The sequence below is a fragment of the Meriones unguiculatus genome, chromosome 18 (assembly GCF_030254825.1).
Source record: "Meriones unguiculatus strain TT.TT164.6M chromosome 18, Bangor_MerUng_6.1, whole genome shotgun sequence".
NCBI classification, from domain to species: domain Eukaryota; kingdom Metazoa; phylum Chordata; class Mammalia; order Rodentia; family Muridae; genus Meriones; species Meriones unguiculatus.
In genome coordinates, this window is record NC_083365.1 from 22,410,278 (window position 1) to 22,423,567 (window position 13,290).

The window sequence follows — 13,290 nt, forward strand, 5'->3', positions numbered from 1 at the left end:
CTTTGTGTATTCTGGTTTGGGATCTGTATTACATCCTACAAGCTGAGATGGATCTTTCACCTACCCCCTCTCAAAGTAATTTCGAGTCACCTGTTCCAAGAAGGGACTGAGATAGGAAACACTGGGTACGTTAGGTAGTTAGGGCCCAGGGAAGCCTCTGACACTAGCCATCACTGACGGCGTCACGGTTGCAGCATGGATCACAGCCGCTCTGCCTGCAGGTGCTTCACGGACCAAAGACCTTCCCCTTGACAGCCGTTCGGTAACTGTAGTATTTCTCGGTGGAGCTCTAATGCCAGGAAAGAAATTCGTCATCTTGGGCACGAGCAGAAGATAGGTCATTACTATTATTTTCTTCGCTCTGTCACCATTTAAAAGCGCATAGCCCACCTCACCCGAGCAGCGAGCGTCCTTTCTTGAAACCCCTCAGGAGTCTCTCTGTCCCTCTCTCTCGTTGTTGTTTGGGCTCCTTGAGACAGTCTCTCTCTGTAGTTCTGGCTGCCCTGGAGCTTGCTGTGAAGACCACTGCGGCCTAGAGCTCAATCCCTCTTTGTCCAGGCGCTGTATCAAAGGTGTGCACCACTACGGCCGACTTGTTCCGGTGTTCAGCTCTGGAGTCCCCAGGTATCATTTCTTGTCCTTCGTAGGACACAATCCTGGAGTCACAGCAGCTTGCAACGGGATCTCCCTATGACAAGTGGCTTCAACTGGATTCACCCCTGTCTCCTGTCTCCAAGACGAGGTCATCTTTGGCTGCTTGCAGAATTCAAGGCCAGTCTAAGCTAAGTCCTGTCTCAGTCGATCGATCAGTCAATTAACCAACCAACCAAGAACTGAATGGTTAGCCTTTCCAGATTGGTTTAGTCTCTTCAGATAAGTAAGACTTCTTTACCATCAGTGTCTGGCCTACATATGATACAGGGATTTAAAGAGTGTTCAAGAAATGGATGTCCCTGGATCACTTGCTAACGAGAAGAGGAGGCGCTGGGAGTTAGTTTTAGCCACTAGCCACTAGCTCTAACCCTTTTAGGCCTTCTTTCTCCCATTCAGGTCAGAATGACCACAGGAGGTGGCTGGAAGCTGGTGGGAATTAGGCAGAGTGAAGGAACCTTGCTTTCCGAACACCAGGACAGTATTTGGAGGAAAACATAGCGCTGGGTTCCTCTCAGTACTCCCTGAGCTTAGTGGCAGAGACTGATCTCTGTGGGACAGAGACGCAAGCTGATCTAGGACGCCAGGACAGGTCCCCAGCTTTGCCCCGGGGGCGGTCTCCTGAGCCTCCAGCAGGACAGCAGCCTGGATAGGCGCTCGGCGCCCTCTAGTGGCCGGCGGCCGCCCCGCCGTCCCGCCGCGACGCCCGCCCAAGGCTCCCGCTTCCCGCGGCTCCCGCCCCGCGCGGGTTCCCGGGGGAGGAGAGGGCCGGGAGTCGGAGGAGGCCGGGGGAGGGCCGCAGTGGGAGTGTCTCCGAGAGACTCGCGGCCTTCGGCGGCTTCCCGGCCCTGGAAGTGAGCCGGGGTCGGCGACCACAAACAGGAAGTCGGGCTGTAACAAAGAGCAGAGGGCGGGGAGCCGCAGGGCTCCCGGGCGCCCGGCGCTGGCGGCAGGTGGAGGACTGAGCCCCGACGGGCGCACGCACCTGCCTCTTCCTCCGCCCAAGCCGGCCGGGCCACCCTGGGACGCGTGGGGCGGTGGGCGCGGCCCTGGGGGAAGGACCACTGGGGTCTCCCTGAAGCATCCTTCCCTGGGAAGGGACAGTCACAGTTCCCTGAGTGAATCACTTCCATCTCCTTCCCGGAATGCAGCAGGTCACACGGGGGCGGAGGGCTGGGCCCGCAGATGGTGCGGACCCGTGCCGGAGATAACACGGGGGGAGGGGGGAACCGAGCCAAACGAGGGCTCTGCTGGTGCCCTCGGCAGAGGTGAAACATGGCGCAGGTTGGTTGGTTCAGTCCAGTGGCCTCGACTAGCGTGAGTGGAAGCAGGAAGGAGCCGTTCTACCCTCCTCTGCCCCTACACTAGATCAACCGTGGCGCTGCCTGGACAAGCCAATAAAGGCACTGCCTTCTTCAAGGCCCCTCCCAGCTCGGAGCACACGGATTTCCAGGTGGTCACCAGCCAACTAGCTCTGGAAAAGCAGCTGGTCCTCAGGGCCGAAGGTCACTAGGAGGTCAGACTAATTCTTGAGGCAAGACAGTAAGTCCAAGCTGCCCAGGAACTGCTGAACTCCGAATTCTGTGAGAAACCCTACAAAGCCGAGCATTGGCTGAGCTGCTGAGAGCTCTTTACGGCTACAGTCTAATCTTGTTTGGATGCCAAATCTTCTGGACTCCCGAGCCATCAAGAGAGCCTTAAATACCTTACCCCTGGGGAGGGGGGAAACCCTCCGGAAGTCCTGGGAGAGAAGAATTATCATTTGTTCGCACTCCAAGTGAGAAGTAGGCGCGCTTCCGAGTTGCTAGGGAGAGGGTCTGGCATGAGCTGCAGGTTGGAGCTCCCACAAGCGTTACCACCCATCCCCCCTTGCGCCAGAAAGCCAGGGTGATGTGTTGGGAGCTCTCAGCTCCGTGACGAGGGTATCAGAGGTGGGAAATGGCCCGGCAGCCAGGACCCCTCCAGGGCTCTTTGAGCATCTGGCAATGTAGCCTAGGCTGGTGGCGTGGACGTGCAGGCCTGCAAGTGTCCTACCTGTGCCCCACATGGGAGCCTCGTCATCTCGCCTTCTGTCCCAGCCCAGTCTCCCCCGCCCCCCCTAGAGCCTAGGAGCCGCTTTCCTGTTTCACTTTGGGCAGGAAGAGTGAGGTCCTGTTGTTCTTCCCCCTGCTGGCGGCTCAGGCTGTGGGAACGGTTCCCTGAATGTTTTCCTGTTTGATACCCTGTGTGTGCAGGAGAGCAACAGGGAATGATGACCAAGCCGTGGAACATGTGCGCACTCCTGGGACTGAATAAGTGCCCAGATCCTATTCGCCATGCTGGAGTTGGGGGTAGGGGCAAGTTTGCCTCCTGCGTTGGACTCCGAGAGCGGAAAGGCATCTGTTGGGGCTGTTTTGCTTTACTGTGAACAGGCTGGGAGCGACCGCACAGCTTTTCACTCGCTTGGGTTGGCTTGTTTTGTTTTTGTTTTTGTGGGCTTTGCTCTTGTTGTTTTTTTTTTTCACCATTTACTCACCATGGGGTGTGTTTGGGGCTGCAGAGAGGCTGTGCCCCAGGGACTATCCTGTGCCTTAGAGGAAGCTGGGCATGGAGTGGACTGGAAACCCCCTTGTTAGTGTCCCGGCCTGGGCAACAGACTCAGGGAAGGCTGATTCCTCTACGTCTGTAGTCTCATCCATCCCCCAGGGCATGGACCTAAGGCGACTCTTCTATCCATCCCCATCCCAGATCCATTCCTCACTGCTCTGGGATAATGGCAGGTGTCACTGCAACCAAAGTGCCCTCATGGCAGGAGGAAGTACCCCGAGGGGACTTAACTCATTATCAAATATGAGAGTCCTTGTGAATAAGTAATGAGAGAATCTTCCTCAATGGGAGAAAATCAAGGCACTGATAACTCCCTTCTTAGGCTTGGGGAAAAGGGAGAGAGATTCCAGTCAGGGGAAAGTTTGTCCCCACGGAAGGGTGGGGACACAAAGTGGGGTCATGGCACCCAGCCTCAAAGCCAGCAGGCATGGAAGGCTGGCCTAGGCTGGGGTTGAGGCGGGTGAGGCAAGGCTCCCTAGAGAACGGCCTGAGACATCAGGCCTTCCACCCAACATGCCAGACCCAGGCACGCACAGGCCCTAGGGGTCCCAGCAGGACATTCAGCAGCAAGGAGAGAAGGGGCCTCAAATTTGTGGTAGGAAGGCAGGCAGAAGATTCCCACTCTGCTATCACAAAGACAGGACCCGAGAGGTAATAAATTCCTATACACATCTGTTCCATATTATAAATACACATTATATACAAAATAATGTTATAAAATGTAGAAAGGCCAGTGCTTCTGATTCTTAAATTATCAAAATACTAGACTCCAAAATAAACTACAAAAAAAAAAAAACACCAAAAAACAAAAACAACAAAAAAAAAAACCTCATATTATTGATTTCTGAAGATCGGCTTCAAAGGTGGTCTGGGGGCAGCAGTGGGCACTCGTAGAGCCCAGGCTCATGGGCGCAGAAATGGGCACGATGCAGGGAAGGGCCTGGCTACAGCAGCACCCCATCTCCCTTATTGGAATTTTAGCATAAGGGTCCTGCGCTCCCCAGTTAGGCCTGTACCCCTGGCTGCCAAAAGGGGCAGGCCCTAAGCCCATCTGTTCACACAAGCCCAGAGGCACCAGAACCAGTGAGAGGACCACCTTTGCCCAGAGGGTGTAGGCTTGGTGGTACCTCACATGCTGTGGTTGAAGGCAGGATCTGCATCTCTCCCCTCGGTGCTCACCTCACCTGCAGGATAGCTCCCGCCAAAAGCCAAACTCCGAGGCTTTCCTGCCTACACAAGGCCTGTCCCTGGCAAGCCTCCTCTCTCTTTTCTCATTTGGGCCCAGCTGTCATGATGGAGTCTGGGCAAAAGGCACTTTGGAAATACAGATGCCCATGGGAGTCGCAGCAGCTCCAAGACCGCTTAGGGCCACTGCCACTCTCTGGAGAACAGTCAAGAGCCCCATGATGGCCACGGTTGGCAGAGCAAGTCCAAGTGGCACCTCAGATAACAGCTCCCATGATGGTCCTCCTCGGGTTCCTCAGCTCTGCTCCCCTGGCTGCCCATCCGAGGCTGGGCAGACTCCCGAAGCTGGGCAGAGGTGGTTCGACTCTCGGCAGGTTCACAGTCTGTCCAGTTTATGCCATTCCCCCTTCCTCCTCGTCCTCCTCCTCTTCCTCCTTCGAGCAGCACTGTGCATACTAAAGACGTCCCATCCAGGATGCAATGTAAACAATGCAGAAGGAAGGCCCAGCTGCTGGGCTGAAGCGGGTGTCTGGGCAGGCTCCGTGCCTTATACCTGGGGAGCACGTGCAGAACGAGAAAACGGTTATGCTGGGTGGGGACAGGCGCTGTCTCCAGGGATGCCCTGGGCCTCTCTGGGCGAAGCCACTGAGGGAGGGGCAGTGCCCTCAGTCTTTTGCCCTAAGTGTCTGGGAGTTTGCACTCGTGTGGGAGAATCGTGGAGGAAGCCAGTAGGAAGGAACAGGCAGGTGCAGGCAGACACAGGCAGCTTCACCGAAAGGCCACCGGGAAACAGTTCCTGAAAGGCAGCCAGGGACCGTGGCTGCCCTTCCTAGCTCTACCTCTAGACTCCTTGACTCTGTCCCTTTTATTGGCGCAGCTGCTCAGTCAGGCGTACCACCTGGCTCCTGTATCACACCCACTGTGGCCATGAGGCCAGCAGGGGACCCAAGAGACACTAAACACCCAGGCAGAGATCTCTGACCCACCCCTTCAGGAAGGAGTTTGCCAGTGACCAGGACATGTTTTTCCCCATCCACACAGAGCAGGAGGAGGCACGCTGACAGGGAAGGGCAGCCAGCCCAGCACTCACCTCAGTGGCAATGACACACTCGTTCCTCTCTTCTGATATCAAGCACACTGACTGGTACACGGAGTCCCTGGGAGAGCATATCGCTGATATTCGACACTCTGGCTTCTCACTGGAGGAACACAAGACGGGCAGGTAAGCGGGAGCAAGCGGGGGAGGGAGAGCCCGGAAGTGCAGCTGGGTGCTAATCTAGATCCCAGACAGTTAGAGGGCATCGCTGCAGGGGTCTAGGGGGAAGACGTGGGCTGGGAGTGCCCAGTGCTGGCCTTCAGGGGCAGGCAGTTAGAATAGGCCCCTAAGAGAGCTACAGAACCCGAGCAAACCGGAAAAGTCACAGGCCTCGTAAAAGCCAGTATTGCCACTAGAGACAAGCTGCATGGTGGAAAGATAGAAAGTCACGAGAGATACACTAGTGAACCCTTGGTATTTGGGAGTGAAGAATGGAGGGCTGAATGAGGGAGAGGGACTCTCCTAAGAAAAATTCTTAAAAATGATTACGTGTGTGTGTGTTTGTGTGTGTGTGTGTGTGTGTGTGTGTGTGTGTACACGCATGCACGCACACAAATTGTGGAAGTCAGAGGACAACTTCTAAATTGTGGGCCCTGGGGATCAAATTCAGGACATCAGTCTTGGCAGCAGGTGCCTTTGCCCTCTGAGCCATTTCAATAGCCCAGATTTGTTTTTGAGCCGTGACCTGCTGCTGTGTTGGCCAGGTTGGCATGCAACTTGGCCATTCTCCTGTCTCAGCCTAAGTAGTTAGGGATGCAAGGAGGTGCCACCGTGCCTGGCTTCCTACGGAAATGCAACCCGGGCATTTTGCTGTCAGGACCACAACCTTCCTTGCTTAAAAGCAGCCAGGGCCTGATGCCAGTCTCCCACTGAGCCTGGGAGACCCAGCCACACTACACAAGGGTCCATGGCCAAGCCACGGGCTTCCAGGTGTGGCTTACCTGTGTAACCGAAGTGGCACCTTCTCCCCTAAGCTCTTGTCACTGTGAGGATAGTTCCCAAGCACGGTCCCCCGGCCCAGGAGTCCTGGGGCCAGATTATAGTCCAACGTGCGGTTCTGCAGTTTGCCACAGTTGGACTTGTCCAGGCCACAGTCCACTTCCAGCTCCTTCTTCTGGTTTGTGTTCTTGAGCTGGGCAGCGGGGATTAGGTTGTCCTTCTGGAAGTCCGACAGGTTGTTCATGGCCTCCCGGCTGCCGTCATCGGGCCTCCGGAGCCGCAGCTGCCGCACGGCCACCGCCACCATGCCCAGCAGCACCAGCAGCACCACCAGCCCCACACCCAGGGAGACGGCGACCCAGGGGAAGCTGGGCGGCAGCCCCACGGGGAACTCGCAGCGGCTGCCCACAAAGCCGTAAGGACAGTTGCAGACGAAGTTGTTCGGGGAGAGGCTGCTGTAGCAGGTGGCCCCGTTGAAGCAGGGTCCCGAGGCACAGGCGCCGTGGCTCGTCCGCACCTCACAGCGCCTGCCAGAAAAGCCCTCGGGGCAGGTGCACACGGGCCCCGTCTCCAGATCGTGACAAGTGCCCCCATGGGCACAGGGGCTTCGGGCACAGTCGCTGATGTGGAGTTCGCAGTGGGCGCCTGTGAATCCGGGTCGGCAGCGGCAGGTTCGGATCGGACCTCTGTTCAGGCACTGGCCCCCTGTAAGGACACAGGACCCAAGTCAGCGAGAGCCTGGATTCCCAGGTGAAGGGCATGGGGCTTCATCCAGGAGCTCAGACCCTTCTGCCTCCGTGCGTTCAGCCTGCACGGACAGAGCAAACTGTAAAATGAGGACGGTGCAATGACCCCCAAGCCCTGGGGTTTGCGGGTGACCCCGGGTGACCCCGGTTTCTCCATGCTTCCGAGGGCTACTGTAGCCTAGTTACGGGCATCTCGCAGAATTTTAGGGTACAGCGGGTATGCTTGACTTGCTCTCTCTAGCAGGGGATCTGACGACTTGTACCTGATCCCTGAGCCTTGGTTTCCTCGCCCGTTCAACTGCAGAATTGGATCCTTTCACGAGGATCAGGGAGAGCAGTACAGACTGCCCACAGGAAGTGCTCTTGTGGGTGCACACCAAAGACAGTTTCACCTTCCCGCTCAGGGATTTTTAAACTGTGGCTCAAGAAAGTCGAGGGAGAGCAGATTACGTGCCACTCCCATGCCCTGGACAGCCCCTGAGCGCCTGCCTCATCGACAGTTGGCCAGATGCATGAAGACTGCCAATGTGTTTTGTGTCTCAAAGAGCGCTGGCCACTCCGGGTTCCTTTAGGCACACTCTTTCTAGGTGAGTGTGGGGAAAGATGAGGCCTCGAGGTACAGAGCTCTAAGCGTCGCTGGCCTCCCTTGACAAGGGACGTGAAGCCTTTAACGTCCTCCTTTCTAAGTCATGGCTTCCTGAGGAGGGTCGCAGGCTATCCTCACCAGGCCAGGACCCAGGCACGGGAATAAGGACGGACATCCTGCAGGATGGACACAGCCCCCACCTAAGGCTGTTGCTGACCTGCTGCTCCTCTAACCCCCCCTGCAAGCTCTTCGCCCCCAAAAGCAAGGGGGAACCCACGTCAGTCAGTCTGCCCAGCGTAGCAGACAGGTCTCTTGCCCCTCTGGAGTCTCTCGGGGGCCAGCTCAGCAGGTCAGTCAGGTGGCAGAAAGCACTTACCATTGGCACATGGGTTGCTCGTACACCTGTCTACTTTCTTCTCACAGTTGGAGCCAGTGAAGCTGGGGGGACATTCGCAGGTGTAACTGGCCCCCTGGTTGCGCTCCCGGCAGGAGCCGCCGTTGAAGCACGGCGAGTCCGCACAGGTCAAGGTACTATGTTCACAGTGCTGGCCATAGTAGCCTGGGGGACACAGGCAGTAATAGCCATCCTTCTGGTCCTGGGGAGAGAGCATAGAGGCTAAAGTTAGACCCCGAGGAGTGGGGCTGGGGCGCACCCCCCTCGCCCCCCGCCCGCTTGTCCAGAGTGTCTATCCGTGGATGCTACCTGCTTAGGCCTCTGGCTTCGCGGGCTGGCTTGGGACCTACCTTACAGCTGCCGCCGTTCCGACAGGGGTTGCTGCCACACTTGCTGAGCTCCAGCTCGCAGTCCACGCCAGTGAAGCCGGGGCGGCAGGTGCAGGTGTAGCTCCGCTGCCCGCTGTTGGAGCACGTTGCTCCATTCTTGCACGGGGAGTGGTGAGTGCAGTAATTGAGGTCTGGGGAGACAGGAAGCAACCGGCTGAGCGGGACCAGGAACTCTCCCAGCTCCGTGCAAGCTCAACCCTGTATTTGCCTCAAAGAAGCTTCGAATTCTAAGTTCTCCAGGCCCAGGCACCCCTGTCTTCTCTGCCAGTGGAACCCTGAGTGTTAAGCCACCCGAGACTATAATATAAGCTGTACAAATTCAATGAAAAGTTGAAAGCAAAAGCACAGTTCGGTCAATGTCCTGCCGGTCAACACTTCCAGCCAGAGCGGGATGAAGAGGAGAAGGGGGCGAAGTCAAGGCCCCTAGCTAATGAGGAAGCCCGGAGAGGCTGCATGGAGGAGGCGCAAGCCTGAAAGGACTAGAAGGAGGAAAATTTCAGCAGGCGGGAAGAGGAGCAAGGAGATGACAGCCTCCACAGGCAGGACTAGGCATTTTCTACAGGAGGCGTTAAAAGTGTATTTTGAATGATAGCTGTTTGTTTTCTTATTGGAGAAGAACAAGGAGGGAGGGCCAGACAAAGCAAACAGAGGGACCAAGTGAGGTTGTGTTTGCATACAACTAGTATATGACTGTGTCACCTGGGAGCAAAAGTGGAAGGCAGAGAAAGAAGGAGCAAGGAACCAGGTGTGGTGTGTGTGTGTGTGTGTGTGTGTGTGTGTGTGTGTGCGTGTGCGCGCGTGCGTTGGGGAGAAAAAAGAGGGGAATTCTGTGTGCCACACAGAGAGGAGAAGAGAGAGAAGAGGAGAGAGAGCAAGAGAGCGAGTGCGCAGACAAGCACTGAATCCTATGCTGGCAGCAGGTCAGGACCTTTCTAGGCAACCTTTCTCCAGCTTGGCAACCCCCCTTCCCCATCCTTTCTAGGCCTGTGTGGTCTCTTCATGGCAGCAGGCACAGTGCTTGACCCTGAAAATGGGAGGATGCAGCTGGCCCCTGGGATGTAGAAGGAAAGATTTCCCCTCTCAAGGCTGTGCCATCCCCTCGGATATCAGGTAGAGACTGTGTGAGCTCAGGCAGCTGCCTGGCAAGTGCCGCTGCAGAAGGGCAGGTGGTTGTGCCCACACTAAAAAGGCAGTTAGATGTTCTCTCTACCCAGAGGCCCAGGTTGGCCACAGCCCAGGGCAGCCAGTGGGCACACCCCACCAGACAGCTGTTTAGGGGAGAGCTGCTCAAACAGCCTTGGAAGGTGAGCAAACACTCAAGAGGGTTAATAGCTAACTACAGGGCAGAAAGAGGAACAGAGCTCAGCCTCCCTTTCTCTTTGGTCTCGCTAGAATTTATGAGCAGGAGCCTCCAGGCTGCCAAGCTGTCACCCCTTGGCCTCTTTAGTCACCCTGGCTCTCCAGTGTGTGGAGAAGGGTGTCCCGCCATCCCGCTGCAGCTCAGTTGGTAGAGAGCCTTTAAAGGCACCAAGATTGAGCTCACACACAGGTCCGGTGCTTGCTTAGTATGTGTGACACCCAGAGTTCCGCCCCTAGTACCACACACGTGCCCAGATACAAATCCCATGCCTTGTCCTTAACACTAATAGGGGAGCCAGTTCTCAATTGCCAAGAGAGAAGCTCCAGCCGCCGCCTCTAGTATCGGGCCCTGCCACCCCCGTCTCTCCTTCCCTCACTCACCTTGGTCACAAAACAGACCTCCCCAGCCCTCCTTGCAGGTGCACTGCCAGGGGATGCTACAGGTGCCGTGACGACAGCCATTGTGGGGGATACACTCATCGCACAGGGGGCCCTGCCAACCTGGACGGCAGCTGGGAGACAAAAGGGAAGCTGAGCGTAAGGCTGGAGGCCTGCTTACAAGGGAGACCCCCCCAACTCCTGCTTCCTGTCCCCACTTACTCGCACTCTGCTGGCCTGCTGCAGTAGCCATTCTGCTCATGACAGCCAGAAAGACATATTGCTAAGGAAAGAAAGCAGAGCCAGATGAGGTTGGGGTACCATGGACTCTGAGGCTCTGAGTTCAAGGCTACGCCATGCTCAGGTGGGCCCAGCTGGTGGGCAGCACAGACCCATTCTGGGGGAAGCGGAGACAACTCTCCAGTCCTTTCCTGGGGAAATGCCCTGCCCCCCGTCCCGGTGGGGGTCTGGTGCTTACGCTGGTCACAGTACTCCCCGGTCCAGCCTGGCAGGCAGGACAGGCTGCCATCTGGCTGGCACACGTAGTGCCCAAAGTGGTCGTTGCGCTTCTTGCACAGGCGGGAACAGCTCTCCCCGTAGTAGTTGTCACTGCAGATGACGCGGTAGGCGTAGCGCAGCCTCGTGAGGTTGTTGTTTTGCTCATCTGTTTTCCAGTTCTGACCCACAGCAAGGGAGCCCTGGATGGTGATTTGGCTGATAAGTGCATTTCCTGATGAAGTCTCTGCGGGGAGAAGGTCGGGTCAGAGAAAGACGGGAAACCTGACTGAGAAAGCCAGAGACTGCTGCGGCCCACTGTCTCCTTATCTGGGACTACGGTGGCCAGTTAAAGTCTCTAACTACTTATCCGATTAACCTCACCTGCCAGCCAGCAAGCACAGGCCAGAGGGTCCTGCTACTTGGCTTCCCTGGGTGTGTGCCTGTGCAGGGGGCTTGATAGCATTCAAAAAAGCTACAATAGACGGATGTTAAGATATCCCAGGGTTGTGGAGGCAGATACGGAGGGGAAAGAGGAAAAGAGGTCAAAATGGGGGGAAAAAATCAAAAGGGAGGGAAGCTTTCTGGCCTGAGACTGGGGAGCAAGGGGTTCTTTGGTGTCATTTCTGTTCTAGAGGTAGGTAATGGTTTTTCTTTTTCCTTTTCAAAGTGAGAATTGTTGTGCTGGTGAAATATCCTCTTCCTCTGTGTCAGAACAACATCCCAAAGCCATTATTCCCTTTCCAAAGGAGCGGAATTCGCAAAAGGTGTAAAATACAGGAAGGGGCCCGTCAGTGGCGCTGGCAGCCTCGGCCTTTCTCACCGCCGTGCTCCCCGCGTTCCCACGCCAAAAATAACCCGCAGGAAACGCAATTGTGCTCTGAGTCCAGGCAGCGAGCGGAATCGGAGCGTCCAGCGCGGGGCGCAGCTCGGGCCAAGCTAAGCGTCCCGGCCCCCACCCCCAAGCCCGCGTTTCCCCCGCCTCCAGCAGCTTAACTCTTTCGGCGCTGCGCGACGGCGCCCCCGTGTGGCCGAGGAGCCAGAGACTCACCTGGCCGCAGGTTGTTTCCCGGGGCGTGCCAAGCTTGGATGCTGAGTGAGAAGGTACCCTGGGAAAAGGGGGGTGGGGTGGGGGGAGACAGAGAGATAGCGATATGAGCAGGGCGAGGTGGGAGGGGGGTTGCCTCGCAGCGGCCCGTTTAATTAATCTAATTGCAGGATACAGTTACCGAGCTCGGGTCAGCCTAACTGGTGTCCCGCGGGGCGCGGCGCGCCGGCGAGCGAGCAGGGGAGGGATGAGGGATGCAGGAGGGTGAGCGAGAGCCCGGGATGGGAGGGAGGCGCGGCGCTGGGGTACCGAGCATGACACTGGCATCCCGAGAACCGGGAGGAGGGAAGGGCAGGAAACTTGGAAGAAGGGCTAGCGTGAAGCCCCTCTCCCGGGTGGTCCCACGAGAGGGCGGGGTGGGGGCGGGGGCGGCGGGAGAGAGGGTCCCCAGGGCGCCTGGGAAAGGGGCTCTGGCGTGTCCCTTCTCTATAGCCTTCGGCCATCCCCCGGTGCCTGCAGGCTGGGCTTACCGGCCAGGTGAAATTGAAGGGCAGCTGGAGAGGGTTGCGCCCGCCTCCGCTGTTCTCGTCCCTGACGACGAAGGAGTTGGTGCCCAGCACCGGCGTGGAGATGTTGCCGAAGGTGCAGGGTCCCTCCGAGAAGGTTGCCTGGTAGTGCTTGAGGCAGACGAGGAAGAAGGTCCGGCAGCCGGCCTCGCAGGGTCGCCCGTTGGCCAGCACCCCTCGCTCGTTGCTGAACTCCTGCAGCCGCAGCTGAAAGATGCCGGAGCCCGCGGCGCGCTGTGTGGCACGGGGGACGGAGGGAAGCAGGGAGGAGGGCGAGGTCAGGCTCAGCCGGCTCCAGGGCGCGAACCCGGGGCGCCGCGGGAGGGGGGCGGAGAGGGCGCGGGACGCTCGTTACCTGCGGCCACAGGACCGCCAGCAGCAGCAGCAGCAGCGCCCAGGGACAGGCGCTCCGGGGCGCGGGCGTCATCTCTCGGGGTGTCCTCTGCGCTCGGGGGTGGTGGTGGTTGGGGACTCCGAATCCGCCTGCTGGGGTGTGTGTGTGTGGGGTCGCCCTCCGGCCCGGCCGGGGTTCCTGCAGAGCTGATTTCCTCTCCCTCCGGTCGCCTTCCCGGCAGGCCGATGCCTCGTCGGTAGGTAATCCAGGTGAGGGCGGCTGGGCGGCGGCTGCTCGGAGTACGCGTCCTCGGGCAAATCCCAGGGCCCGGAGCGGGCTGGCGTCGGGGGTCCCACCGCGCCCGAGCGGCTCTCCGCCTCGGCTTCCCGGCCGGCGAGCAGCGCCGCTACTGAAACCTGCTGGCCCGGGAGCCTTTCTTATATATATGGGCTCGTCTCGGCGGCCTGTCAGTCAGCCGGGCTCGCGGCCGCTCTCCCCTCCCCTCCGGGCCTCCCAGCACCCACCCGAGGGGGCCTCC

At 58.0% G+C, this 13,290-nt stretch overlaps 1 protein-coding gene across 1 annotated transcript; it reads right to left on the bottom strand.

Moving 5' to 3' along the window:
- Window positions 1-3,892: 3,892 nt before the first annotated feature.
- On the bottom strand, window positions 3,893-13,173 carry Dll4 (delta like canonical Notch ligand 4). Its single transcript, XM_021640555.2, has 11 exons — window positions 12,774-13,173; window positions 12,383-12,652; window positions 11,856-11,913; window positions 10,788-11,051; window positions 10,532-10,592; window positions 10,313-10,443; window positions 8,534-8,703; window positions 8,166-8,385; window positions 6,460-7,162; window positions 5,513-5,621; window positions 3,893-4,975 (listed from the first exon to the last, which is right to left on the bottom strand). The coding sequence occupies exons 1-11, from the start codon at window positions 12,843-12,845 to the stop codon at window positions 4,970-4,972; spliced, it is 2,064 nt and encodes a 687-aa protein (XP_021496230.1). The 5' UTR covers window positions 12,846-13,173; the 3' UTR covers window positions 3,893-4,969.
- Window positions 13,174-13,290: the final 117 nt, after the last annotated feature.